The sequence below is a fragment of the Eleginops maclovinus genome, chromosome 14 (assembly GCF_036324505.1).
Source record: "Eleginops maclovinus isolate JMC-PN-2008 ecotype Puerto Natales chromosome 14, JC_Emac_rtc_rv5, whole genome shotgun sequence".
Taxonomy (NCBI): Eukaryota; Metazoa; Chordata; class Actinopteri; order Perciformes; family Eleginopidae; genus Eleginops; species Eleginops maclovinus.
Window position 1 is genome coordinate 13,548,006 of NC_086362.1, and position 27,951 is coordinate 13,575,956.

Consider the following 27,951-nt stretch of genomic DNA (forward strand, 5'->3'; position numbering starts at 1 on the left):
AAACCACAAATGCTATCCTGTTGGGAGTGCTATAGGAAACTAGCGGATCACCAAAGTCAATAGGGTTCATCCTCTGGAAACCATGAATATTTTATACATTTAATATTGCGTAGAATGTAATCAATGTTCATACTGTAGTGAAACCAATGACTGCTTGGAAGGTGGAAATGGTGGGAACATTTACCATTTCGTTAGTGTTGATTGTGAACGTTTTAAAATGCATATGAATAGTAATAATAGGACATTGTGATCAGTTTTATAAATAGTAAAAAGAAAAGCTTGAAATACTTTTCAATACAAGTTTCTAAGTTATCAAAGCCGGCGTACCACAACACAATGAGAGCTGAGTGAGCCGAGACGAGAAAGCTTCTTCCGCTCTCTCATTCTCTAGTTTCCCCTCCCTTGCTTCATTGTCACACTGCTACTGATATTTCAGGCTCTCTGTGGTAAATATCAACCTGATACTTCCTGAAAATCAAGTCTCAGTAAGGTCATCAGAGGAACAAAAGCATGATAATTCCAAAAGCTAGTTGCAAAAATAAAAATATAATATAAATATACATGTATAATGGACAGAGGTGAAAGAAGTGGAAATACTCTAGTGTTAAAATACTCAGTTACGAGTTCATGTCCTGCAGTCAAAACTGTACTTTAGTAAAAGTGTTAGAAAGTAGAAAAAAAGTACTTGATTTGTAGAACGGCCCATTTAAGCACCATATATTTTGAGTTATTGTTTAAAATTACTGGTGCATTAATGTGTTCATCACTTCGAAGTTGTACTGGTAAAAGTGGGGTTATTTGCATTACTTTATATACAACTGGGTAGCTTAACCAATAATAACATATTATATTTATTGATTTATATTGTGTATTGATACTAAATCTGCAAATTAACTAGTACCCCAATATGTAAAATAAATGTGATGTAATACAACATATTAAATCCCTGATGTCTGCTGGAGCTGATCAAAAATAGCTTCGTCATGTTGCTGTGTTTCAGTTAGCTAACATACATTTGTGTAAGAAAGCGAGATGGGATATTTATCTAGTTTTATTTGGGGTTTTTGGAAGGTTTGTGTCACATGTATATAAAATAGATTAGAGTTGTTATCTGTTAATTGTACTGTAGATGTTAATATAACTTTTCTACGGGGTAACAACATTAGCTTACATTAGCCTCCACAAGCTAATTAGCATATCAGACAAATTACTGTAGCAGTTGAATGTTAACGTTATCTTTAAAATATCACACTTGCACTTTACTTTTGTATTTCCATTTAATGCTACTTTATATTTCTACTCCACTACTTTTTGGAATATTGATTGCAATTTTTACCCATCTACATTTATTTAACACTTATAGTTACTAGCCACATAAAACACATGACATTTCTATATGATATAAGGCAGTACGGTATTGCCAATATATTGGCGGTAGTGCTCATCAATAGTGCATGACAAGGTCTGGATTGTGGGGGAACACAAAGGCTTGTTTTTAATTGTCTTACACTAATATAGCCCACAGTTCTTGTGAGTACTGCATAGCTCCAGTTTCATTTCTATCACGTTTTCCTTCCAGTTGACCAAGTGAAGTTCGGGCCTCGAATGAGGAAAGTCACTGAACCCTATCCAGATTTGGTAAAGCTCTTTTTCTCCGAACTATTTTTGTGACAGTGCTGTATCATAATGACATTTATGAATTTAACAACGGCTGTGTTTCCCCCTCCAGCATGGCTCTTACGATGACAACTGGAGTCTGTCTGGAGATGAAGACAACTCGCCGTAAGTCTTCTCCTTTGTCACGCTTCTATCTTCATTCAGTAATTATTCTGATGACCCCAATGGAACTCTTCCTAAATGCCCCTGCTTTTTGAACAGCGATTATGTGTCTAATAGTGCCTCCGAATCCAAAGTTTTGTTCCTGTCTTGAGAAGTGTTTTAATTACATGAATACTCCAACAGTGCATTGATGTGTGTAACTGAAACTCCACTGATTTCCAGGAAAATCAATCTGAAGGTTTTTGAGTTAGAAAGAGTTGAGCTTGCCAGATCTCCATTGCTCTGAATCCCTGCTGCAGGCTAGAGCACAGTTGTCAAAATCATTTTAGTTCAGGGGCCACACAGAGCCCGATTTGATCTAAAGTGGGACAGACCAGTTAAACCATTGCATAATAACCTATAAATAACCCTGCCACTATACTCGCTTTCTTTAAGTGTAAAGAACTAGTACTTTCTGAAAAAGTTCACTTTATTATTTATTTGATTAAAAAAAGTCTGTCTCGTTGATCGAACCAACAATGAATTCATCTTAGCTCTCTCAAATGCAAACGCAATTTCTTATTTAGTTTTATCAAAGTGTCCCATTAAACAAACTGGGATTGCAGTGCACGTGTGGAAAAATATGGATTGATGTATTGTTATCCAGTATTGGACCATTTTGTGGGTTAGATCCTCGGGACATATGTTTGACTTCCCTGGGCTAAAGGTTTCCAAGCCACGTTAGCTAGTACTAGCATAACACACCTTAATCTCCATTCAAACCGCTGACGGGTCAAGTTGCATTGTGGATAATGTGGGAGCCATGTTTTAATGAAGAAGAAGAATCAATAGAATAAAAAGGATGATGTCTCTCACAATCAATCTTAATTCTTAAAAAAAACAATCCATCCTGAGTCAAACAATGTTAAAGAAGTACAATGCTAAGTCGGAGAAATACTGTTTTAAGAGCACTGGATACTGTGATGCAATACGCAGCCTTATTCATTTCAATTGATTCTTGATGCACATGCTGAAAACTTTATTTTACCTTCAGCCTTTTATCTGCAGTCATTAGCCAAACATTTTTCAAATCAAATCCTGAAACATAATTATATGAAATGTTGGGAAAGGGTTTGTAATATAATCTGCAATTCTGCATAACATTTCCTTTAGGGATTCGGTGGCAATATTGGACACAATCTGAAGGACAGGATATAGATATTTAAGAATAGGGAGGCCTTTGTCTGACCTGCATTGACCCTTTAGGTAGACTGATATAATGGGCTGATTGTTATGTACTATGTGTTGTTAGCAGGAGTAATACATAATAATAGTAGCAGGATTCATTCATTGGCAATATTATTACTGGTATTACTATATTAGCATGAAAAGGATCATTCTGGTTTATTATAACTTGGGTCTTGTTTGTCTGGCTTTCACCATCATTTTCTTTCAGTCAAATGAAAATGTTACTTTTGTCAAATAATCACTGATGAGCAGATTATATTTAGCTGCCTTTATTTAAATTAAAGTTAGAAAACCAAAGGATAACGTTAAGACACTGCATCAACTTTTATTTAAGTCCCTTCCTGCAGTTAATCTGACATGTTAACATGTTGTTTGGTTGAATATAAATGATCACAGCTGACATGTTTAATTAATACAATACAGTAAAATGTAGGTAATACACCTTGGTAAAAAGCCTTGTTTCATGGCCTGGCCTTTTTTTACATACATGCATACACTGTTGTGGACATTCATCAAAACGAATATAACCACACAATACTACATTTAGAATTCATTTCAATTCTAATATCCTGTCTATATCATGGCATTTCTGATAGTAGTGATGGCCACAATTCAGACGTGATATGTAATAAACCAGAATACTCCTGTCATTTTGCAAATATTATCATCCACTTCAGCCCAAATGTAGGCAGTATTTTTGGGCTTCAGAAAGCGACAGCAGTGGGCCTCTGGTTCCTTCCCTCCCATTGTTAGGGCCCTTCAGGCCCGTTGTCAGATAAACACCAGGTCTTCCTGTTGCAGGAGCCTGCTGGAATGTGTGGAGCAAGCTCTGCAGCTGAGGTAGGCCACCATCAACTCCAGCCTCTAACAGCAGTGCCCCCCCATCCCACATGAATTCCCCTCAAATAAACATGTGATTATAATTTAATGGTGTGAATATGAGCTAACGCCAAACATCCTCAGCATAATCAGTGGGTTTGTGTTCACTCCGCTCATCCCCTCCCCAAAGTCCTGCTGTAATTCTCCAGGAGCTGGATGTGGATATGATTCAGCACAAACCCACTGTTCTCCGCTTTTTGGGCTTTTTGTGTTTTGTGGTATGTCTTTAAGATTTATGTTTGCTGCTGACCTCCCTCCCCCCCCTCCCAGCATCTTCAACATTTGCCTTTGTTGTCCGGCTTGTTACCATTGTGCTCGTTTCCCATGTCATTGAGAGACTGGATGATAAGGTTACTGGAGGCTGAACAGAATATTGTTGCTCCGTGTCTTTCAGGAGTTTAACCATCAGGAGGGCGCCATCTACTGATGTGAGTGTTACCCCTGCAACCATGAACTGTAGCTGTGGTCAAATTGCATACTGTGTATTGATTCTTTCCAAGGTTTGAGTTTGTACATACCTAAAAAACAAGTTATTATTGCTAAAAACATCAGTAGAGAATCTTAAAATACAAATATATATATAGATTTAATAGATTTACTTCACATAAACTTTCTACAGAAGGTGTTTTTTGGTGGCCTTTTAATCAGATCTTTAAAATACCATCAACAGGTGGTCCTAGCTTTTTTTGTTGCATCTAACTTTAAATCTTTCTTGGCGCTGTTTCAAACGATCATATGATACTGCCTCAAACATTTCACTGAAAGACTCAACACAAAAACCAGCTGGGCTTGTCTGGCATTAAATTGGTGTCTGGTGAGGAAACGTACGAGTTGCAATAAAGGTCCCTGGTGGAAATCAAACCTAAGATATGTGCTGAACTGGTTTGTGCACTAACCATCAGACTACCAGAGCACCCATTACAGAGTTCAGCACTGAACATAAAGCAGCGTTTCAAATTTCAATAACAAGCCCACCATAAAGTTATGATTTCCGTTCACCTAGCAGTAGCTACTTTTATCTGCTCCAAAACATTTTTATATTTCAAGGTGACTCTCTTTCTCTAACGTAACCTTTTGGAAGGCCTTCAATAACTTGCACACATCCCGGCTTTTTGATACATGGTACAAAAAAGACTGTCAGTTTTGAAGTTAGAGTCATGTCTTTTGTCTACAACTACAATGCTTTGCAACTACAGTATATCTATTTATTACCAGGCACAGTTGCATACATACCTTTGAGAAGTGGAAACAAAAAACAGGAGAACTCCAGGCCAAAGACTGCTGCCATGGAACAATGATCCTCTATTAACTGTTACTTTTTTCTTGTTAGTGTCTTCACTCATAATACATGTTTCTTGATGCATTTGAAGGCAGTCAGATTCTAGATCAGGGTGAAGCTAATAAATAGTAGTAAAACTTCAATAGTAAGGAGCAATTGATTATTGTTGGCTGGTAAGAAATCTGTCAGCTAGATGTAATTCAGCACTACAGGCAGAGGGACTTTCAGAACTGCAAAATGAAACCTAATGAAACAATCTGTCACTAACCGCATCACAATTCTGTGCCATGAATTCTAAATTAATATAGCATTAATTAATAAGCAAGGAAAACACTAATTGTTTAACTGTATATAAATTTACATAATGTTGTAGAAAAGAAACAAAAACAAGAATGCATCGTCATTGCTTGGGGTCGTAGGTGGATTTAATTAGAAATATGGGTTAAAACTGCAATTTCTTAGTAATTACAATCAGTTGACAATTGACACAGTGTTGTGCTGGTGAATGTAAATGGATTATTTACTTTATTTATATTCAGAAGTTTGCTAAAAACCTACAAAGTTATGCATAGTGCACAACAAGTCCCCTGAGCATGCAACATTGCAACAAAAAGCAGTTTCACTTCCATTTCATTTATCCATCTGATGCCACATCCAAAAACACTTACAATACGTGCATTCAACCATGAAGACACAAAGTCAAAAAAGGGACCCCTGCAGGTGTATCTGATTATAAGTGCTACGTACAGAAGGGGTTCCCAATAATTCATCTCATAGATATCTCCCTCCGGAAAACACTTTTGGAGCAACAGTCCTAGCATTTTGACAGTTCCCCTCACTACAGGTTGATCAGCATTATAACCAGTGAACACGTTGTAGTATCAGTGTACAGTATGCAACTGGCCCACAATGTTAGACAATATAACAACAGGATCCCCTTCAGAGAGGCTCATGTGTTTGCTGGTGTGTTTCAGGGCGGCAGGAAGAGTGGTCTGTTCGGCCCTTCTACAGCCTCCCTGCCGGCCTTCAGCTCTTTGAGTCCCAAAGCCGAGGACAGCGACCTGACGCTGAGACCCAGCTGCACCCTGGGACCTGATGTTGCCATCACTGCTGACGACCCCTCCCCCACAGGTACATCACAGGTCCTCCATCAGGACTCAGTCAGCTTCATTCATTTATACAGCACCTTCCATAAAAACACGCAGTCCAAAGCGCATCGCATGAATTACATTTAAATAAACAACCAGATACACACAAAAAAATGAATCGATGACTTTAATTAAATGTTTTAAGTTAACAAGTAGAACCTACTATTTTCTTATTTAAACTTAATATTAATGCTTTCAACTAAACTAATACAGTTATTAAGTCAACATTTTCATTTTTAATTCAGTGTACCATTAAATCAAAAACATAAGAAAATAGTATATTTATTTTTAATTATAATATCTATCTACCCTTTATTATTTATTTTGATTATTTTTTCCTCTTCACTTAAAAAAAACTGCTTTTTTCTCAGGTATGTTTCTTTGTTTGGTTTTATTTACAATGTGTAATAGAGAGAGAGTTTGTATTTGAAATAAAATGAGTCAATAAATAAAAATACAACAATTTAATGTTAGAAATCAATAAGTAAAAGTCATTAGAAAAAAGAAATAAATAAAAATCCACATTTAAGCAACATAAAAATGTATTTGAATGACCTTTTTATATTTGAAAGCAAAAGCAGCAAATCCTCACTTTGAAGAAGTTGGAACTGTGATGTATTTTGGGAAAAAAAAACTTCTTGAATCTTATTATTTTCTGTTAACCCACTCATGGTTTTAGTAACTTTAATATAATGTTGGAGGGTTTAATCTATACCAATACATCTTCAAACAAACGTTTTTTCTGTTTCCAAATGTGAATTTATAAAGTATATAGTAAATACGTCTGTAAAATAAATGTATTGGGGTAATAAGTAATGTAGCTGAATAGAAGTGTAATGTAGTACAAAATGAAAATTAAAGTACCTCAAATGTTAACTTGAGTAGAGTACTTGAGGTAATGTACTTAGTTACTTTCCACCACTGGTAAAACAACTATTAATATTGACATTTCAGTAACTAAGACAAACAACTGTGTTATCAGTCAAGTCTGAAATCTTCTCAGGGTGTGTTGGAAACCCCTGACAAACCTCACTTCCTGTTCCTCTCCTGTGTTCCAAGTGTTGGCCAGGTGCTCGGCCACGCAGGACATCAGGCAGCGCTGTAGTGACCCATGTCTGCCTGGGGGGGGCACTCCAACCGAAGGGGAGAATCGTAAAGTCACTGATTCCTCCCCGAAAAGAGAGACGCAGCTGTCCCCTGAGTGGAGCACACTGCGGAAAAACACAGAGGACGCTGTGAGTGGAATCCTCCGTATCACTAGGAACACACGGACACGCTGTGTGATTCGCTAACCTAATAACTTCCTAATGTGTGTCTAATGGTGACAAATCACGCAGCCAATCAGGATGTTGATTTTTTTAATGCATCTGAGTTACAGTTTTTGTCATCCCCTATGTTTTGTGTGTGTGTGTAACCTTTGACCTTTCTAGAGGGCTGATTGTCATGGACTTCCTCCTACCCCTCGGGTCCATGTAAGTGTGAACTCTAACAGCATGTGACAAAACATAAAAGCTGAGCCACAGACTAACAAGATCAGCCTCCTCGCATGGCATAAACAAGCTGATCTAGGAACACATTTTATTTAAAGATATCTTTAACGCTGTGCTATTTTATCACAGCTTTTTGGATCTCTTTCTTTCCACCAGATTCAGTTATTCTGTACATTTGGAAACCTCAGCGTCCAGATACTGCGCGGTATATTTGGAGTAGTATATCCTACGTTTCTTTGTAAACTGATTACGTCATCCCGTTACATGTAACTCCCAAGTCCGTCACTCCCAAGTCCTTAAGATATAATATGTGTTGTCATCATGCATGCTTTTTTGTCAAACTGGATTTAGTCTCTAAATGAAGGTGTCAGCATTAACATGTCAGCCCATTAGTGATCCGTTGCTGTCCTGGTTCTGTAGATGGGAGCCTGCTTCTCCAAAGTCTTCAACGGCTGTCCTCTTAAAATCCACTGCGCTGTCACATGGATTTTACCAAAGACAAGAGGTGAGACAGTCATGTCCTGTGCCTCACAATAAATCATCTGAACACCAAGATCATTTAAATGATGGAAAAAAATGTTCCCCTTTTAAACAAACCCTTTTCTTTCTTAGATCAGTACCTTATTCTCGGGGCAGAGGAAGGCATCTACACACTGAACCTCAATGAACTTCATGAAGATACACTAGAGAAGGTAAGAGAAGAACTGTTCCATCATTTTAGTACAACACAGAGCAAGTTGTGCAGGTAAGTTCCTTTACTATATGTATTTTGTGTTAAAGCGTACCATTGTGCATTTAACAGCCAATGGTGGACCTTTGTCTGGTGTCAACGGGGACTTTGTAAGAGTTGAATCTTACTCAGTTGTCCCTGCTACCTCTCTTGTCAAGATAGAGGAAAAGATGACACAAACAGGGACTTATTCATCTTATACCAAGCTTAACATTTGAGTATCATAACATATCTGCTATTGAATTAACCTGCAGATGCCCCTGCTGACACTAAGATCTAATCTTTCTATGGATGTCAGTTTTTTGAACGAGGAAAAACGTAAAAATGTGGCCTAAATGAGCCTAGATAACACTTGTTTTTCACTTATGTTATTTGATTTACCGCAAATACGAGAGTTCTTTGAGCATACATTAATAAATATCCCCCAAAAGTATTAGGCTGATGACCAGTTAAATGTAAGATTAGCTGTGGTGACACACACTCACACACACACACACACACACACACACACACACACACACACACACACACACTGAGAGTATGATCTGGTCTTAGATGTCAGATATTGTAATATTGCGTAATTGTCTTTTCCTGGGTTTAGAGGCTGCATTACTGTAAAAGGACCCATATTTTTGAACCCAACAGACAGTTTAAGTTATATCGTTTGCTGTTACCTACTTAACTATTATATACACATAACTAATGATTATTTGGTTAAGCATCGTCAGACCTAACACTGCTTTTATAATTGTTAAGGCGTAAACGCAATCACCAGAAATGAAAAGCTAACATGAGGCTATAAACAAACTACACCACTGTAGCATGGCTGCACATCACAACCGCTAAGTTAAGGCGGCTAATATTTGCAGTGATGGCGGTTAGTCATTTCTGTAGACACTTGTTAGCACGCGCTGTTTTTTAGAAAAGCTTCAGACATTTACGAGTCGGTATTTATTGACATATTTTATGTTTTAGACAAAACAAAATGTGAAAAAATCTCTGCATTGACTTTGAGGCAAGTGAACCAGAACAGCTAAAATCCTAACACATTGCTGGGTTTTAGGACTCATTCCTTCATATAGTCCAGTGATTTTCAACCACTGTGCCGTGGGAAATTGCCACTTAATCGGTCCAAAAATATTATGGATTATGGGGGGGGGTTATGTAAAAACTGTACTGTGGCTCTAAAAACACCGCTATAATCGACGCTACTATATTCTGTTTGTATATTTGATATTTTCCCTGCACAAATACACATGGTGGAGACAACAAGGCCACCCAAACTGGAGAGATGGCCAGAAAAGGATATTTCTCGGGAAATGTAAGCGGTCTTTTGTTTCTCCCCATAGATGCTGCCCCAGCGCTGCACCTGGCTGTACGTCATGAACAACGTGCTGATGTCTGTCTCAGGTAACACGTCTCTCTGTGTGCTCAGAGGACAGGGTGATGCATGATGTGCTCCGCTCTAACAAAGTCTTCGTCCTGCAGGGAAGTCCTCCCAGCTGTACTCCCACAGTCTGCCGGCTCTGTTCGAACAGAGAGGGACTCTGCAGAAGAAACACAGCAGCCTGTCACTCAACACCAGCCGCTTCACCGAGAGGATCAGCTCCAGGTAGGACGTGAGCAGGGAACAGGAATACCAGAGGACATCAGGGGCATCTAAACTACAGCCGGGGGGGTTACTGTTTTATACATGAGCTGCCAAACCTTTTGTAAAAGAATGAAAATAATGAAACCCTGTTGATGGAAAGTTGGGATGTAGGTTGCTTTTACTCCTTAAGCATATTCAATTATCAAGAGTAAATGACCTACATTTGATTGATTTTAATGATCGATATACCTCTAGTGAGGGGTCCATCGCTTCGTATATTATTCTGTATTTGGCCCTCAGTGAACATTTTGGACACCCCGGATTTACACCAACAATGACACAGATGAGCACATACTACAGTTTAAAAAAGCAGAAATCAAATCTGAGCTGACAAGAAATGTTCTGTTTTAGCAACTTTGTAACCCGCAAGTAATCCCCTACTTTTAGAAATGTAGGGGATACAGTTACCTTTTTTTTGGTTTCCTGATTATGTGATACCACATATCTCAGCTGACATATCTCGGTTATTCCCCAAGCCTGGTAACAGGATCGCTTAGTTAGGATGAATAAAAGGTATCTGTATTCCCTTAATCTTACATCATCGAGAAATGTGCCATCTACTGTATGTGTTAAACTAAAAGGGAGCTCAGATTCTATTTTTGCTTTCTCAAAGTGTATTAAGTCCTCATGTGCTTCATTGTCGGTCTGTAGACTGTACTGCATGAATATGGTTTTTGAAACCACAGACAATATAAAGATTTAAACGCATATTTAAAAAACACTGAGCAGAGAGATCTTTCTTAGTATTAGTAATAGTGCCATTATTGACACTACCACATCAGAGTTATATGATGTACTCAGATCACAGGAAGAAATCACAAAAGATGTTTTTAATCTCAGTGACACTTTCCTGGTTAAATAAATAGAAATAACACAATTACAGTTTTAATGCTCAGTTAAAGCAAAACTCCTGAATTCAGAATTCAATTTAAATGGTTAAGCATTAATAAGCATTAAATATACTTACATTTTCAAACTTCAAAGTACCTGTCATGCAGTGTGGCCCATTTCAGAATCATATTCAATTATTTTATAATAATCAGTAATGCATTGATCACTTAAATGTGACATTGGGAAAGATTGGTAAACATCCCTTTTTGTATTTCCTTTTCTTAAAAACTGCCCCGTAGCCTAACCTCAAATAATATATCATCATTTATTAGATGATTTTTTTAATTAATTCTCAAAATCTAGTGGAATAGAAAGTACAACATTTGCCAACAAAATGCTGTGAAGTAAAACAAAAAATAAGCATAATGGGAAACAAAAGTACCGACTTTTTTACTTAACCTGAGTTTATCTACTTACAGTGTAAGTGTAAGTGTACTAGCTACAGTTCATTATTGGTCCCAGGCTCTTACAACAATGTAACATAGTATACTTAAGACATACAAAAAATATGAATAAAATAATGTAGAGACATAATGGTGCAATTTAATGCAGGAATAAGAAAAAAACAAGGTAAAACAGAATGCAAAATTAAACACAGTGGAATAAATACTGTATAGTGTAATAGTATTTAAATATGTAGATATTTGGAATAACCAGATACAGTGTAAGTTGTTTTTTACACAGCTGTGTGTTCTCTCTGAATCTGTAGGAAGTTTGCTATATCTGTGAAGATCCCCGACACTAAAGGCTGCAGGCGCTGTAGTGTAGGTAAGTGTCGCAGACCTCTATGCTCTTTATGATTACTCAGTAACACCACCAACTGTGCTCCTCTCCTGTCCCTCAGCGAGGAACCCGTACACAGACAGCACGTTTCTGTGCGGGGCCGTCCCCTCCGGCCTGGTGCTTCTGCTGTGGTACGAGCCGCTGCAGAAGTTCATGCATCTCAAGGTTTGTACACTTTCTCCAGTCAAATAAAGTGCTTTATGTATTCAATTTGGGCAATATGTTGAAAAGAACATCTAAAGCAGTGTTGCAAGAAGTACTCAGAAGTCTTACATAAGTAAAAGTAGCAATACTACATTGTAAAAGTACCTGCATTCAACATTGCAGTCGAGTAAAAGTGCAAAGGTACTGTATCAGCATCCAATTACACTTCAAATACCAAAAATAAAAATTACTTAAATAAAAGTAGCAATACATTGATGTCAAAATACTAAAGTACTAAAGTTAAGGTCCCAAATGCTTACGTGAAAGTACAGAAGTATTATCAAAAGAAAGTGTACTTAAAAGGTAAAAGTACTCATTCTGCAGAAAAAAATCCTCCATATGTGATATATTATATATATGAAATATCTGATTAACATTGTTGGGTCAAGCAGCATTTCACTGTTGTAGACAAAGGAAGTTTGATTCTGACCTCTAACCTTGAGTTGGTTTTTTTGTACCTTAAACAGTTTGTCACCAATTTTTAGACATGCATTGTGTTAAAGGTTTATCACATTTTTATATGCACCATATTAACCTGAAAAGTCACTCAAGCTTAATAAATCATAGATTCTCAATAAATGTGTAAAAGTATAAAGTAGCATTAAATGGAAATACACAAGTTAAGCACATGTACTTAAAAATTGTACTTACAATTTAAGTACATAATACAGTAAAATAATTATAAATAATATCACTTTTCTATAGTTTCTACAGGGATTGCCTGATGTAATACACTTGGTCTGGTGGTCAATATTCAAAATGGAAAACATTTTGTATAAGGCCCTTCTTGCCCTGTTTTATTGTTAACCACAATAAATACATAACCACACTGTAGCTACTGTGCATATGACAGTAAAGCCTTCAAATCTTTAAATCTAATGTCACACTTGAAGAGTTTAACCCAAACCTCCAGTCCTCTTGTCCTTCCTGTGACCTGCCTCCCCCTCTGTGTTTCCTCACAGCACATAGCGATGAAGCTGCCCGACTCTCTGCAGATATTCGAGCTGCTGGTGTTGGTGTCCGACGAGTTCCCCCAGCTGTGTGTCGGAGTGAGGGACTGTAGCAACGGGAAGCGGCCGCACAGCCAGCAGCTCCAGTTCGATATCATAGAGCTGAACAGCACGCCTATTTCAGCTCCAGGTAGGTAGCTCTGCTATAAAGCTCATAGATTATAAATATTCTGTACTCTGTAATGTGCTGTTCTGTTATTCTGTAACAGCTATTTTAAAACCATGGTATGTGTACTCTATCAAAGTAAAGCATCTGAGTACTTCTTCCAGCACTGCTGTTGGTAATACACTGACTATGGAGAAGCAACTCATAGGAACCCACCCTCAAACTGTCCCTTTAAAAGCTGACACTGAATTTTCTTGTTTGTGTGTCTGCAGAGAGTGGAGCGCTGGGGGCCGTGCAGGTCACCCAGATGGACAGAGACACTGTCCTCATTGCGTTAGAAAGTAAGTCGCTTCCATCTCAACACGTTCCAAATCCTTCAAACTGATCCATGACATGCTGTATCTTCCTCTCGTCGTGCAGAAACTGTAAAAATAGTGAACCTGCGGGGGTTTCCGTCCAAAGAGCTGGCAGCTGAGATGCTCTTTGACTTCCCGATCGAAACTCTAGGTAAGAACAATACTGCGTAAATCAGTGAGTGACACTTCCTGATTCTCCTGACAGTGAGTGACTTGGAATGTTCTTCAGTCTGCTTACAGGACAGTGTGCTGGCTTTCTGGAAGCATGGCCTCAAAGGGAGGAGTTTTCATTCCAATGAGGTGACTCCATTAAGATCTAAGTCCTTGTGGGACTAAGCTGTGTTTGTCCCATTTGCACCGTGTCTACAAAAATGTGTTTTCATCTTTATCCGCAGGTCACACAAGAAATTACAGATGAGAGTCGAGTTTTCAGAGTTCTGGGAACAAACAGGTACTGACATTAAACCATCATCACTGGGGAAACAACAGCAGTAATGCTGGAGTAGAGAGTTAAAGAAAATAAAAAATATTTCTCATATGGCTTCTATGTGTGTTTTACTTTAGGGATTGTTGCCTTAAAGAGGCCCTGTTCTGTTGTTGGGGTGCTCCCTCTCCTGTAGTGTGTTGTATAGGTTTCTGTGCATGTAAATGGTCTGCAAAGGCTGAGATCCCTGTGTTCCCTCCAGAGGGAGTTTCTCTCCCACACTCAATCAATTTGTTTCTAAGACAAGGAATGTGTTCTTTTCTTATTTTAATTTCAGTTTCATTTTAAAATGTGTATTCATTCATTTCTAATGTCTTCACATTTCAATGCTGTTTTATGTAAGCTGATCAGAAGCTGCGGGCCAAATCTGGACTTTGATAGTGTTTGATTTTGCAAACTAAATGAGCATTCCTCCTTTTGTTCTTCACTTGCAGGGACATCATCCTTCAGAGCACACCAACAGATGAGCCCTCAGCAGTGAGCAATCTGTACATCCTCACTGGACATGAGAGCAGCTACTGAGAGGACATGGAGTCTATTTCTCCAAAACTGACACTGGAGAGAGCGGTTCCAAAGCTCAGTGGTGTAAATGGTGTCCAGGCCGTCCAGACGTCCAGTCGCTGCGCACCACATGTACAAAAAAGAGACCTTCTAAGTGAGATTCTGACTCTTGTGTGCAAAAGATTTTCATGTAGGAAAACAATTCATACAACCAGCTTTAATCTCTGTGTGACTGCAGCAGGGAAAACATTCCATCCCTGCTAAAACGTACGCTACTGTCTACAGTTGTCATCATGCACCACAGACTGTAATAAAACATGGACTCAACATCTGTGACAACACATCTGCAGACTCCTATCGACTGATAACATTAATAAAACTGAATTAAAGAAACATCGTTTCACATAAACGACGTGAAGATGCCAGGTAAAGGAAGGGAAGTCATTAAGACTTATTTCCGTTTGTTGAACTGAAGCTGAAGTCGGTTGCCTTTTTTCGGTATATTCACCTTGACTTCTCTAATGGATACTTCATGACAACATCAACATCATAACTGTGACAGGGAGACTTTGTATTTCCCAGAAAGCTTTAAATATAACTTAAGTTTGCCCTTATTAATAAGTTTATGTTAACATGGAAGTCCTTCTCTCCTATACCATCCATCCCATTGGCCCTGAACGCAGCATATGTCATCATACCAAAGAGGCAAAGGATTTTTCTCACTGTTAAAACTCAGATACAAGATTCTTTTGGGACATTGTTTGCTATATTCATCAATATGGGAGGTGTTCAAATTGTATCAGCCAGCACAGAAGTAGCTCCTTATTTATATAAAAATATGAGAGAAACTACAAGAAAATACATGATCTGGTTAGAGCTAGCTTAAAATGAGAAACAACATTTCAGCCATAATTACATTGTCAGATTGAATATTACAAACAGTGTGTGTAACCATGTACTTACCCAAGAACACATAGTTGTGAAAATCTGGTTCAAATAATTTTTAAGATTGTAAAATGTGCTAGCTTAGCTACATTTTCATGATGTGTCGTAATGTTAAGAATTCCCCTCTAACTTTCTGAAGAGGAAGGGTCCCATCATTGCAGCCTGTTTGGGCCACACACTGCTTTGCATGTGTCCCTTATCCACCTGTTTAATTCATCCTAAACATGGGCTAAATGTACATGTGTGGTGCCATAGAAACTGAATGCAATTAAAGTGTACTTCTGCGTGTTTGACTAAAATGTAAATTCCACTACATTAGAGTTTGTGTGATGATATTTGTTATTTATGGAAATGGAACTGTACAAGTAACACTCACCTTTCCCTGAGAGATACTTGAAGGACATAATATGCATATGGATATTTGTTTTTTAAAGATGATTTTATTGTTATTGTGTATACATTTTAAGTATATAACAATACAGTTTGCTCATATTGTATGGGGGGATTGTAATATGCACAATAAACATTTTAATATCCTTTGGAGCTATAGTTTTGTCCCTTTATGTTAGAGGTTCTGCTTCCTGAGGACACTCCTACTGACACTGATGCTCCGTACACAAGTTACATCTGATTATAATCCGATAATAAATTCCCCCCATCCCACATGAATTCACCTCAAATAAACATGTGATTAAAAGGTTGAAAGATTTTATTTGTCATATACACAGCTACAGTATAGTTGTGTAATGACAATATTGGATTCCTCCAACATTAATACATTATATATATAAGACATTAAACAAATAAAAATAGTGCAGCTCAGATGTTTAGCAACCTGTGGAATGAAACTGTCCGAGTCTGGTGGTTTTAGTCCTCATGCTGCGGTAGACAGCCGCAGCATGCGGTAGACAGCAGCATACAGAAGAGTTTGTTGCTGGGGTGATGGGGGTCTTTCCTGGGGGCGTTTTGCCGACGTTCAGATGGAGGTTGTTATCCTAGCACCAAGATATCTATACTGATATGGAGTGGGTAATTTGTTAGGAACGGAAGGACGCCACATGGTTTGATTGAAATGAAAATGATCAATGCGGGAGGCTGGTCCATTGCAGCAATTCAAAATGGTACTCAGTAATGTGTATTGCCCCCACGTGCTTGTATGCATACCTGACAACGTCAATGGGTCCATTCATCTCTGGGTCCATTCACCTCTATTGGGAACAGGGCCCAATAGAGGTGGTCGGGCCCTCAGGTGGTCCTTCTGATGGGTTAAGGACCTTCTACGGCACTTACCAGCTGTCCTAGAGTAACTGCCTGTCTCCTGGAATCTCCCACATGCTCTTGAGACTGTGCTGGGAGACACAGCAAACCTTCGAGAAATTACACGATTGATGTGTTAGACTGCCTGTGTAGGGTCCAGGTATCGCCTCATGCTACCAGTAGAGACACTGACCCTAGCCAGATACAAAACTAGTGAAAAAAAGTCCAAAAGGATGAAGAAGAGGAAAAATGTCAGTGGCCTCCAGCTGGAAAACCATTCCTGTTTTGGGGGACGTCTCATTATTGCCCCTCTAGTGCAACTGTTTCATTAACACCAAAACAGCTGAAACTGATTAACAACCCACTCTGCTTCTTAACTGACCAGATCAATATCGCAGAAGTTGAATTGATTTGATGCTATATCTGATTAAAAAGTGTTCCTTTATTTTATTTTTTTAGCAGTTTATTATCTGTGCTTTGACAGGCATGAACTTGAAAGGCTAGGAATACTGGGAATGTGTTTATCATAAGCCTTTTTCATTGTAAATGATTGATGTTATTTACATTACACTATGTTTTGTTGTACATAAGTAACTTACAAAATAAAACTCAAAAGTATATACGAAGCCATTAACACAATATATTCTTTTCAGAAAACACTTTAATTGTTCGCAAGTTCCTGTAACCTATAGTATGACAGAACTGTGAATGTTTTAAAAATACATAATAAGCATAAGTCTGATCCTGCTTCCTATTAACATTTGACTCTTCATTAGAATAAAACCATGTCAGTTGATGTTGGCACAATTGCTCTGCACATTTTACCATTGAATATAAAAATGTATTTTTCATTAAAGAAAAAGACAGCAGTTAGCATCAGAATATACTTAAGCAGTGCTTTACTACTTGACTGCTGCTTTACAATACTGCATTCTATGATTGCAAAATGGCACAAATGGAGCCACCACTTACCATGATAATTGGTTGCAGCTGCCTCCTAATCAATAAAGCACGATTTCAATTGACAGTCTTTGACACTTACAAAGATATATAATGAGTATTTTATTTGGTATTCTATAGTATGTAGATTATGTACAGTTACAGTACATACTTCCACTCGGTGGGTGGCGGTAATGAAGCAGGACAGGGAGGCAGACAGACGGGAGAAGCATCACGGGAGACGCTGAGCCGCCATTTCACTTTTCATTCATTAGGGTCGAGGCCTAAGTTACATCGTTTAATTGGTGAGTTATAGAATATATGGTTGAAACATTAAACTCAATTTTTTAAAAGTTTGTTCTGAATTCTGGCATCGTAGCGTTGTTTTATATGTGTCCTGAAAGGATACATGCTGAGTAACAGGCATACTTTAGCCACTAAACTGTGAGCTAGCTCAGTTTGTGATAGCTTTCTGAATCCATACGCCTTCCTTTCTAAAACGTTAGAACGCCATTACACTGACACAGGAAGGAGCATGAAATAGGTGTGCAATGAACATCATAACTACTGTAGTATGTTAATACCGAGAGAGTCTTTCAGGCTGTAGCGTCATGCTAGATACTCTGCTAATAATAGTGAAGCTTAATATCGTTATTTTTAGCAAGCTAGCTTAGCTTACTAGCACGACTTGTTTGCTGACGTTAGGCTTATCTATTACCTTTTTAATCAAACCAGCCACAGTTAGTAAACATCATAAGCATGCAAGGTTTAAAAAGTCCTTCATTAAGGCGAAGCCTTTTTCATAAATTGGTATCATAAGTGTACACGCGAGCTTTCAGAGCTTGTAAACAATGTAAATAGGCGGAAGTTGCTGTGTTTATGTCGGTGTTTGTACACATTTAAGGTAATTGTACTTTACCCAAATATTTTCACTTTATACTTTTACTCTACTACATTTTTGAATCCATTTTTAAAAACTTTTTACTGCACTACATTAATTTTACAGATTCATTTACTCGTTACTTTATACATTCAGATTTTGACACTAAATACTTGATATTTAGTATAGATTAAACCATCCAACCTTATATCTAAATAACTTAAACCATGAGTGGGTACACTGAAAATGTATGGGCAGCAATTTTGCTCTAAAATACTTAACAATTGTAGCTTCTTAAATGTGAAGATTTATTTACAAATATTTACTTTTTTTTGTAAATAAATCTCGTCTTTAGTGTTTCACAGACCTGTCAGTCACATGCTATACATCTGAACCACCAAGCAGCAATCGTTTCTTTAACTGACACAATCAATCAATAAAGTTGAGCACAATATTTTGTATTTGTATTAAGATTCAAAGTTGTATTGTCATAACACATACTCCACTACGGTGTAATCATGTAATGTATGATAAACTTAGATTGCAGGTTCCTCAACAGTGCAATTACAAGACATACAAAAATGAATTAAGTGAGATAAGATACGATGATAACATGAGATCAAGATTCAATAAATGATAGTAATGAAAAACATAAAATCATATCCACTGAATTGTCGTTTTCTGATGCCAGAGAAGAAACACCACACCTACATTTGGTAATGAACTCTGGTGCAGTCTAAGGCTCTATTTCTTAGAATGTTTTAATGAAGGCAGGTTTTAAATGTAATATCATCCAGATTTTTCTTTAAGGTCCAGCTACATCCCCAAAATAACTGCAGTTGAACCAACCTCTAAAACTGTTTTTTAATATTCTGAAAATATTTTCTTTCATAAAGGAAGGGTTTATTGCAGGTCTGTTGTATTTTAGTGCATTCGCTTTTGCTCAATTTACCTTATAAACTAACAACCAAGTGTGTTTGTTTTAGTCCATCACTTACCTGTTGACAGAGAGTTGGTGCTGATAACCCTGATGTCATTGCATTGATTGTGGTTGAACAGAAGTAACTGAGGCATGTTTCTAACTCTTCCAGGATACACAGAACTACCACCATGGTTAAAATTTTTATTGGCAATCTTGCCTGCAACACTACACCCGAGGAGCTCCGTGAACTCTTCGAGAAGTATGGAAAAGTCACAGAAAGTGACGTTGTCAAAAACTATGGCTTCGTACACATGTCCAATATTTCTGAAGCGGAGGAGGCCATTCGAAACCTCCACCAGACCCAGCTGAATGGCTGGCGCATGAATGTGGAGATGAGCAAAGGGAGGCCCAAGTCCACCACCAAACTACATGTCAGCAACCTTGGCGAGGGGGTTTCCAATCCGGTTCTGAGGGCTAAGTTTGAAGAGTTTGGCACGGTGGTGGAGTGTGACATAGTGAAGGACTACGCGTTTATTCACATGGAGCGAATGGAAGACGCCATGGATGCCATCAGTAAGCTGGACAACACGGCCTACAAAGGTGAACTCTTTGGCAGGGGAGAGCTAGTTGTCTTTGCTGTCTATAAAAACAAAGTTGGGATTCTGATCTGTCGCTGTACCGCTCTCAAGTAAAATCCACTGGCTTTTTTTCCAACATTGACCATGTGGACTGAAAGTAATCACTTGTAAGTTTGACGGTGTCTCTTGTGAAACCAGTGGCACTGTAACTGGTGAACAGGCTCTGGCATAACATCTCCTGCACCTGGCGCGGAAGGTTGTTTCGCTTTGCTCAGTGATTGTCGGTAAAATGCATTTAGCGTGTTTAATAGTCGGTAAGAGCCTTTTTCGTGTCAGAACCCCTCGGTCTCATGCGTGTCTTCTCTCTCCTTACAAGGCAAACTGATGAGCGTACAACTGTCCACCAGTCGGCTGCGCACGGCCCCAGGAATGGGAGATCATACCGGCTGCTATGTCTGCGGGAAACATGGTCACTGGTCGAAAGATTGTCCAGTCAGTCGGAACGGTAGCCACGGTGAAGGCTCAAGAGGTCACAGCAGCCGGGCCCCCCCACGCGGTCCCCCGGGTTATGGCAGGGGCAGCTACGAGATGGCCTCCCCTCCAGCTGAATACAGGAGTGGCTCTGCGTATAGTCGCTCTAGTTACATTGGTGGGTTGCCGCCTCCCCCACGTAGGCTCAGCGGCTACAGCCCTGAGCTGGAGGAGCGGTATGCCAGCAGAGCACCAAGCTCCTACGCCGAGAGGTCTTCGGCGTATGACCGTGATCGCCTCTATAGCAGTGTCGACTATTATGAGAAGTACAGAGCTCGACCTTATGGCTCAAGCTATTTTGAGGATCGCCGAATGTCCTATATTCCTCCTCCTCCCCCACCCCCTCCTTCCTCCTTCTCAAAGCTCTCCTCCAGTATAGATGCGTATGAACGTCGGGCACTGCCCCCATCGGCTGCAGCGTACTACGCACGAGACCGCAGCCCAATAAGACGGGTGCCGGTCTCCCCGTCAGCTTACGCCTACGAGCGAACACGGCTGTCCCCGGTGTCGGCCCCCAGAAGCTCCTACTCTGCCCCCAGACCCAAGGATCATTACACGCCACGCTATGCGCCATACTAAAGCCTGGGTACCAAGGTGAGCAACATAAACACTGTATGACAGTATTCCTGTTCTTGGAACAGAGGCACATTTTACTGCACAACGTTAGCAGTCAGTGGGCACTGAGATCACAATTAGCGTGGTAACTTAGTTTTTGAGGTACTGATTCCTTTTAAGCTATGCTGCTGATAACGGGGGAGTCATATAGGGTTTAAAAATAAGAATAATCTTAATTAGATTTTTCTTTTTAACAAATACAGAAGCTAGTGCACACTAAGACTCTAACTATATTTAAGTTACTACAGCCTTAACCTCTTTATTAAACAGCAATTTGAATGTGATTCAACTTTACGCCCTAGTTTGAACCTTGTGTCTGAATAGGGGATTTGCTCTCTTTCAGGTCTGTTTGTGAACCACAGGACTTTTCCTCTGCCGAAATTTCTCGAAGCTACGTTATTCCATCAGGTTGCGTGATGTGCTGCGAAGAATAAGAATTGCGGTTATTATATTGGAAATTGTGTCAGCATCTTCCAGGCGCCTGAGATGCCATTTGCCCGCAGATGAATCGTCCTTTTAATCACATTTACATAACTGGTTGTCAATGAGGACTGACTGCACCGATTGACATTAATGATGTATCTAATAATAATTGGCTCACTCACCCTGCAGGTTTTCACCTCGGTTTCTGGCCATGTCTTATATTTTCTTACCTGTGTTTCTTCCTCACATTAATTGAATTGTTAAATCAAGTACATGTTTTTACTCCTGTCTCTTATTTAGAAGAAGTGTTTTTGTTTCTTTAATATATCAAAATGTACCTACCTTTTTTTGAATGGAATGAGGGTTAACCCAGGCTGCATCGGTTGCTTGTAGTAGAGAATATTGCCAATGGGCAGATATATGGACTTGATCGGAGTCCCTTGTATGGATGTGGATTAATGATTAATGTTAAAGATTAATGTTTGTACCGAAGTTATGGTCATTTGTGTTTGTTACATGTGCTGTGAAGTTGTTACTGAGATTCCCACTGAACACAATAGAGGGAAAAAAATCCATATCCATGCAACTGGTTAACTCCAAGTGCGACACTGAGTCACACTTGGAGTTAGTTTTCATGATAAGCAGATAATCTCAAACATTCCAGCTTCATCTTTTTCTAGTTTGAATCAGTTTCTAAAAAATATATAATTGACACATTTGGTAACACTTAATGAAGTGTCTGTCGACCTGAAGTCAACATTTTATAATAAGGGACAGCAAAAAGAAGTCAGCTGTCATGCACTGTGCAACTACATAACACACTGTCTATGTTTTCTTCCCACTGGTAATGTTGCACACTTTGCCATCACAAAAAAGTCTGTTACTCCTTACTTTTATGCGGGATGGATGTTTTGTTTGTGTCCATAGTATAAGCAGTTAGAGAAATGTGAGGCAGGACTCAGGGCTCGGGCTGTATGAGTGAGGAGGCACTTGTGTTTTCTGGAACGTGCCTTTTGTGTGTTTTGGTGGTTTTTGGAGTTTGTATTTTTCATACTAGCTGTATAAGTACCAGCATACATCTAAAATGAATATGATTTTTAATAAACCAAAACTGTTTTTGGTGACATTGCTTTCAGTTCTTTCTTTGAATCCTAATAGAATGTTTACTGAGTGTTCAATGGAAATACCAACTTGAGAGACCATAATCCACATACTGGCTCACATGGATGCAAAAGTCCAAATATTACCTGTTATTAAGTAGCAACCATTGGGTATATTACTGTCGGACCAGGATTCAAAACTGTTGAGTTTCTACTGTTTTATGTAATATTCATATAACCACCCTAAATGAAAATAGTGACAATGCAACATTAGTCCACATTAATGTTAACGAGCCTGGGTTTGAGGACTGAGGGTAACACTGATATTTCTAGGTAGGCTAATAGAAATGTGTGTTGATATAAAGAAGGCTAATCTGTTATTTACATGTGTGTGTAAACTATGGTTATGGGCTGATTTTCTTAAACCAGGGGCTGCTTTGTCAGGTATTACAAAATAAACGCTTTTTATTTATATTAATAAAGGTAATTTCTTTGAAGGATAAAGATAGGTTTATCGATGTGATTTCCTTGTTTGCGTTTTTCTTATTTTCATTCAACATAAAAAGAAAATCCTTTCTGTCTCATACTCATGTTGCATTGTTGAAGGAGCCTGGATCTTACGTTTGTTATTGCCATATCTACACTATAGCTACGGTTCTTATGACAATACAACCTTAACTCAACATGATGGCGTTGCATTTGGCGCTGGAACGTTAGTCTCTCCATAAGGGCTAGCGGAGTTAGCTGAATGCTCTCGCTATGGTGTTTGGCTGCTCATGAACTGCTAACGTCAGTCAGTCGGTAAAGGGTTCAGTCGTCATTCATTCTCCGAGGGAAGAGACGCACATTGCAGTTTTAAAAAGGTAAGGATACAATGATCTCATATTGAACTTAACATAAAGGCTTCTTTGTTATCAAAACTCTCCAATGCACTGCAAGGACTGACGCTGGCTAGGCCAAACAGTGGTATCAAATGCGAGTTTTGTAAAATGTATGGATACGCTAAGCTAGTTTACAGACTAACGTTGAACGTACTACGTTTTTAGACATTTGGTTAAAACTGCACGTTAAAAAAAACAACATTTGCTTACGCCTTAATTAAATACAATGATTTACCTAGCGTTATACAAAAAACATTTCATGCAACAATGTTTATAATTCGGCTAGCATCGTTAGCAGCTAACGAAAGAAAGCTGCAGGGACGGTGTGGTGTGCATGGGAGAAGGGGATGTGTAGTGTGTCCCTTTGTGGAGTCATTTCAGAACTAGAAAAGCAGGCCTGGTACAAGCAAGAGATAAGCAATGCAAATCCACGCTCTGTGTTCTACAGTCGAACATATTTACCAATGGTTGCTATTCTGAGCATATGCACTTTTTCATAAAGCATGGAACTCACAGCTGGGGTCATGAACCGTGGATATATGCATTCCACATGTTACTCAAGTAAAAGTATATAATACAAATATAATTAAAGTACCGAAAGTGAAAGTACTCATTATGCAGATGGCCCATTTCATAATAATAGATATCATATGTTTTGATTTATAATTATTGATGCATTTAGGCCTAATTGTTTATCGAAGCTGGTAAAGGTGAAACTGTTTTTTATGATGTTATTTACTGAAAGGTAGTTTGTCAATTTAGTCCAGGTGTAAGTAAAGTGTTATTTAAGTGTTGATTTATGTTTTATTTCATTCATCCATACCCGCAAAGTAACTTACGGTATTAAATAATTGTAGTGCAGTAAACATACAAAATGTACCTCTGAATTGTGTTTGGGCTAGAAGTACAGATAGCCGGAGATACTCAAGTACCTCAAAATTGTACTTAAGTAAAGTACTTGAGTTAATGTACTTAATGACTTTACACCACTGGGTACAGTGATGGAGGTTGTGCACATTTACTACTAACAGAATATTCATTATATTGCAATATTATATGCCATTAAGTGTTAACATTGATTTGACAAATCTGTACCACAAAATATGTCTTGATGAACCAAAATTATTTCTATTCACCATTCATTGTTGTCAGAGTTCATGTTGTGACAGGTGATTTTCACAAGGATTAATAGTCATTTGATTTACGGTTAAATCAAGAGGTCAAAGTAAATAGAATTGTCCAGTCACCTTGATGTCTTATGATCCCTTACCCTTAGTGACACCGGTGCTCCAGAATGGTGAAAATATTCATCGGGAACTTGTCACCTGACACAACATCTGAAGAACTTCGCTCTCTCTTCTCCCAATATGGCAAGATTGGAGAATGCAGTATTGTCAAGAACTACGGCTTTGTGCACATGGATGACAAAGCGGAGGCGGAAGAAGCCATCAGCAACCTCCACCATTATGAGCTAAATGGCCAGCCCATGAATGTAGAAATGAGCCGTGGCAAGTCGAGAGGATCCACTAAACTACACGTTGGCAACATTGCCTGTACCAACCAGGAGTTGAGGGCCAAGTTTGAAGAGTTTGGCTCTGTGTTAGAGTGTGACATAGTAAAAAACTATGCTTTTGTTCACATGGATCGGATGGAGGATGCCTTGGAGGTCATTAATCATTTAGACAACACAGCTTTTAAAGGTGAACTCTTGGGATGGGATTAATGGGGATTTAACCATATGTAGTATCAAGGATATATACATTTGTGAATTGATAGCCAAGTTATGAGCGCACCAAAGGTAAGTAAAAAAAGGAAGGGAAGTATGGTCACGCTTTTTAATTTAAAGCTGGCATCCGTAATGCGTTATTCTTGTCAAACACGTGGGCACCTACTGTAGTTTATAATTGCCTTGTGTAATCACCTCTTTTCTGGATGTTAATGCAAGTAAAATTAGTTTAATACTGGAAGTAATGAATAACAAAGCATATCTGTTTTTTAACAAATCAAACTCAATGGCACAAGCCCATTAAGGGCTATTTGAATAGTTGACCAGATGAGCGTGCGATCCTGTTTTTCCTTATTTGGTTTCCGCACACAAGTCACGTTTGATCGCGGTGTCAATGATTTCCGGCTGCATGCACATATGATTCAATCTTTGCCACATGGACACTTGTAGCTACACAGACATGGAAAGAATCCTTTGAGCTGTCAAACTTGGCTGATGTGTTTTAGCACTAGCTGATTCAATAGCAATATAATATTTAACCTTCTATTACAACATGTTTGGTTTTTTAAAGTTTCCTTTAGCCATTGCAGGGGGGTAAGAATGTGTGAAAAGTTACGGATTTCAGCTTTAATACAAGCTTTACAAGCTCTATGACTTTTGTTTGCCAGGCAGGAAATGTGTAATATATTATTTAAAATAAATGCTGGCATAAGTCTTTATTGAGTCTTTTCTTTTTAAGGCAAACTGATGAGCGTGAAGCTTTCGACTAGCCGCCTGCGTACTGCGCCGGGAATGGGAGACAGATCGGGTTGTTATCGTTGCGGGCAGGAAGGCCACTGGTCCAAAGAATGCCCTCTAGACCAAAACGGCTACCACAGAAACGGCTCAGAGCCAAAGTCTGATGGATACGATACTTCGAGATATGGCGGGCGTGCTCACAATCGGGGTTATCCGGACTTCAGTGGCGATCCAGATTATGCTGGCGACTATGCTCCTGCACATGGTTATTCCCGGGGTTCTGGTCACAGCAGCAGCATGGCAGGGTACGGAAGGGGTTCGGGCTACGAGAGTGCAATGAGATACGGGCCGCATCCAGGTTATGGCATAAGCGCTGTTCCTGAACATAGCATGGCTCGGATGTACGCCAGTGAGGCGGCATACAGGAGCAACGGCTCGGTCTATGGCGCGGTACCACCCTACCCGATGCGACGGTCGCCTTACGACGAAAGGGATCCGTACGGGGTTGTGGACTACTACGAGAGGTACAGGGTCAATTCTTATGGCGGCAGTTATTTCGAGGAACGTCGCACTGTCCCGTTGCCAGCTCCATCCACACCTTCCCCAGCGTTAATGCGGGAACGCCTGCCCCCCTCTAGCCTCGACCCATACGAGTGTCCTCCCCTTTCTCATCCACCAGCCCCAGTCTCCGCATACTACGCACGTGACCGGAGTCCGATTCGGAGAGTCCCCGTCGAGGCAGGTGGATATGCATATGAGCGTTCACGCCTTTCTCCGGTGCCCGCCCTACCAAGAAGTTCTACCTATGACCATCTGCGGGATCCCGGTGCCGATCGGGCACGATATGCATACTAATCCTTGTCCAATACAGCCAGGTGGGAGCTTTCTGACATTTAGTGGGTAGGATAGCCTAAGTGCCATTGGAATCACTGAAAGTTAAAGGTAAACATTATTTGTCATTTGTAATATCAAAGGCAAAAATCAGCCCTCTGTGTATGTAAGGCGTTTTGGTAGTCAGATTACTATACAGCTTACAAACCATGATAGCCAACGAGTAGATTCCAAAGTGGATGGTTGTCTGCCCTGACATGCTACGATCTCATTCCAGGTACATCGAGATGCAGTAAAACTAATGCTCTGTTGACACCTGTCATTGTTCGTTTTACTTGTTTTGGTGATGGTGCAGCTCTGACAAGGCTTAGCCTCAGGGCCGATACTGGGTTAATGTAAATCATGGTTGAAGAAGAAGAACTGAAATGTTGCCCCTCATAAAGTAGCTGTATGTTTATACACATTTAGACACTGTAAATAGTAGCACATAAAGAGTGCATGCTGCATGTTTTAAAGGGAACCTTAGTTTCACTGAATTCATGTGTTGTGTTTTATTTCAGCAAACTCTACCATATTCATTTCACTGTTTGTGTTCATTTTATTAGATGTGAAGCAATTGAAAAAAAAGAACATTGAATACTGTATGATTTCCCACTCATGTTGTTTATCCCGTGGGCTTAAATGTCACACCTGTACCAAATATAGACCTGCACAAAAAAAAATGGTTAGACTTTTTTATTTTGGTTGTATCAAACATTTTGTGAAATTAAGTTGAAGTTTCTATACAGCTGCATTGTGATGTTTTTATCAGTAGGTGTATTACTTATTATAGATTTTAATTTCTGTAATAAGGATGAGGCTTCGCAACTTAAAGCATATGTTATTGAGTTTCATAATGACCTCAAATGTCTATAGTGTCAGTTTTGATTCCTAACAAAGATGATAAAATAAAGTCTTTTTCTCTAAAGCCTGAAAACTTTGAACTTTTTGTTTTGTTGTGCGGAGTGATCTGTCAAACCAGCTTGGGGAAAAAGGTAAGGAAAATTTAGTACAGAAGGGTTATTGTG

General features: G+C 39.1%; 3 protein-coding genes and 1 long non-coding RNA gene across 7 annotated transcripts in view; 3 read left to right on the forward strand and 1 right to left on the reverse strand.

The window, feature by feature from the left end:
• map4k2 (mitogen-activated protein kinase kinase kinase kinase 2) overlaps positions 1-16,010 on the forward strand; it is a 34,495-nt gene extending 18,485 nt beyond the window's left edge. The window contains exons 14-32 of one of the 3 annotated variants that reach the window (XM_063900585.1): positions 1,580-1,638; positions 1,730-1,782; positions 3,808-3,846; positions 4,280-4,313; positions 6,139-6,295; positions 7,372-7,547; positions 7,743-7,784; positions 8,223-8,307; positions 8,415-8,494; positions 9,882-9,942; positions 10,021-10,144; positions 11,784-11,842; positions 11,919-12,022; positions 13,024-13,201; positions 13,450-13,518; positions 13,598-13,684; positions 13,763-13,833; positions 13,929-13,984; positions 14,452-16,010. In XM_063900585.1, the coding sequence (XP_063756655.1) occupies positions 1,580-1,638; positions 1,730-1,782; positions 3,808-3,846; positions 4,280-4,313; positions 6,139-6,295; positions 7,372-7,547; positions 7,743-7,784; positions 8,223-8,307; positions 8,415-8,494; positions 9,882-9,942; positions 10,021-10,144; positions 11,784-11,842; positions 11,919-12,022; positions 13,024-13,201; positions 13,450-13,518; positions 13,598-13,684; positions 13,763-13,833; positions 13,929-13,984; positions 14,452-14,539 (1,622 nt within the window). In that variant the 3' untranslated portion in view covers positions 14,540-16,010. The remainder of the gene's footprint in view (positions 1-1,579; positions 1,639-1,729; positions 1,783-3,807; positions 3,847-4,279; positions 4,314-6,138; positions 6,296-7,371; positions 7,548-7,742; positions 7,785-8,222; positions 8,308-8,414; positions 8,495-9,881; positions 9,943-10,020; positions 10,145-11,783; positions 11,843-11,918; positions 12,023-13,023; positions 13,202-13,449; positions 13,519-13,597; positions 13,685-13,762; positions 13,834-13,928; positions 13,985-14,451) is intronic. The other 2 variants (XM_063900588.1, XM_063900586.1) reach the window with 2 other exon arrangements.
• A 144-nt stretch (positions 16,011-16,154) lies between these two features.
• Positions 16,155-16,918, reverse strand: LOC134875879 (uncharacterized). 2 transcript variants are annotated; one of them, XR_010167300.1, is made up of 2 exons: positions 16,628-16,918; positions 16,155-16,473 (listed from the first exon to the last, which is right to left on the reverse strand). It is a non-coding gene; the product is annotated as an uncharacterized LOC134875879 (long non-coding RNA). The 2 variants fall into 2 exon arrangements; XR_010167299.1 differs by having other exon boundaries at positions 16,155-16,478.
• An 892-nt stretch (positions 16,919-17,810) lies between these two features.
• Positions 17,811-22,732, forward strand: LOC134875878 (RNA-binding protein 4.1-like). Its single transcript, XM_063900590.1, has 4 exons — positions 17,811-17,964; positions 19,631-20,061; positions 20,416-21,164; positions 21,529-22,732. Exons 2-3 carry the CDS (start codon positions 19,650-19,652, stop codon positions 21,147-21,149), a joined length of 1,146 nt encoding a protein of 381 aa, XP_063756660.1. The 5' UTR covers positions 17,811-17,964; positions 19,631-19,649; the 3' UTR covers positions 21,150-21,164; positions 21,529-22,732.
• A 642-nt stretch (positions 22,733-23,374) lies between these two features.
• On the forward strand, positions 23,375-27,860 carry rbm4.1 (RNA binding motif protein 4.1). Its single transcript, XM_063900589.1, has 3 exons — positions 23,375-23,571; positions 24,866-25,289; positions 26,055-27,860. Exons 2-3 carry the CDS (start codon positions 24,884-24,886, stop codon positions 26,906-26,908), a joined length of 1,260 nt encoding a protein of 419 aa, XP_063756659.1. The 5' UTR covers positions 23,375-23,571; positions 24,866-24,883; the 3' UTR covers positions 26,909-27,860.
• The last annotated feature ends 91 nt before the right edge of the window (positions 27,861-27,951 follow it).

Excerpts from the sequence above, each read along its gene's own strand:
- rbm4.1 (XM_063900589.1), top strand. The coding sequence starts at position 24,884 with ATGGTGAAAATATTCATCGGGAACTTGTCACCTGACACAACATCTGAA. Across the intron at positions 25,290-26,054 it reads AGACAACACAGCTTTTAAAG|GCAAACTGATGAGCGTGAAG; the intron begins GTGAACTCTTGG and ends TTTCTTTTTAAG.
- LOC134875878 (XM_063900590.1), top strand. The coding sequence starts at position 19,650 with ATGGTTAAAATTTTTATTGGCAATCTTGCCTGCAACACTACACCCGAG. Across the intron at positions 20,062-20,415 it reads GGACAACACGGCCTACAAAG|GCAAACTGATGAGCGTACAA; the intron begins GTGAACTCTTTG and ends TCTCCTTACAAG.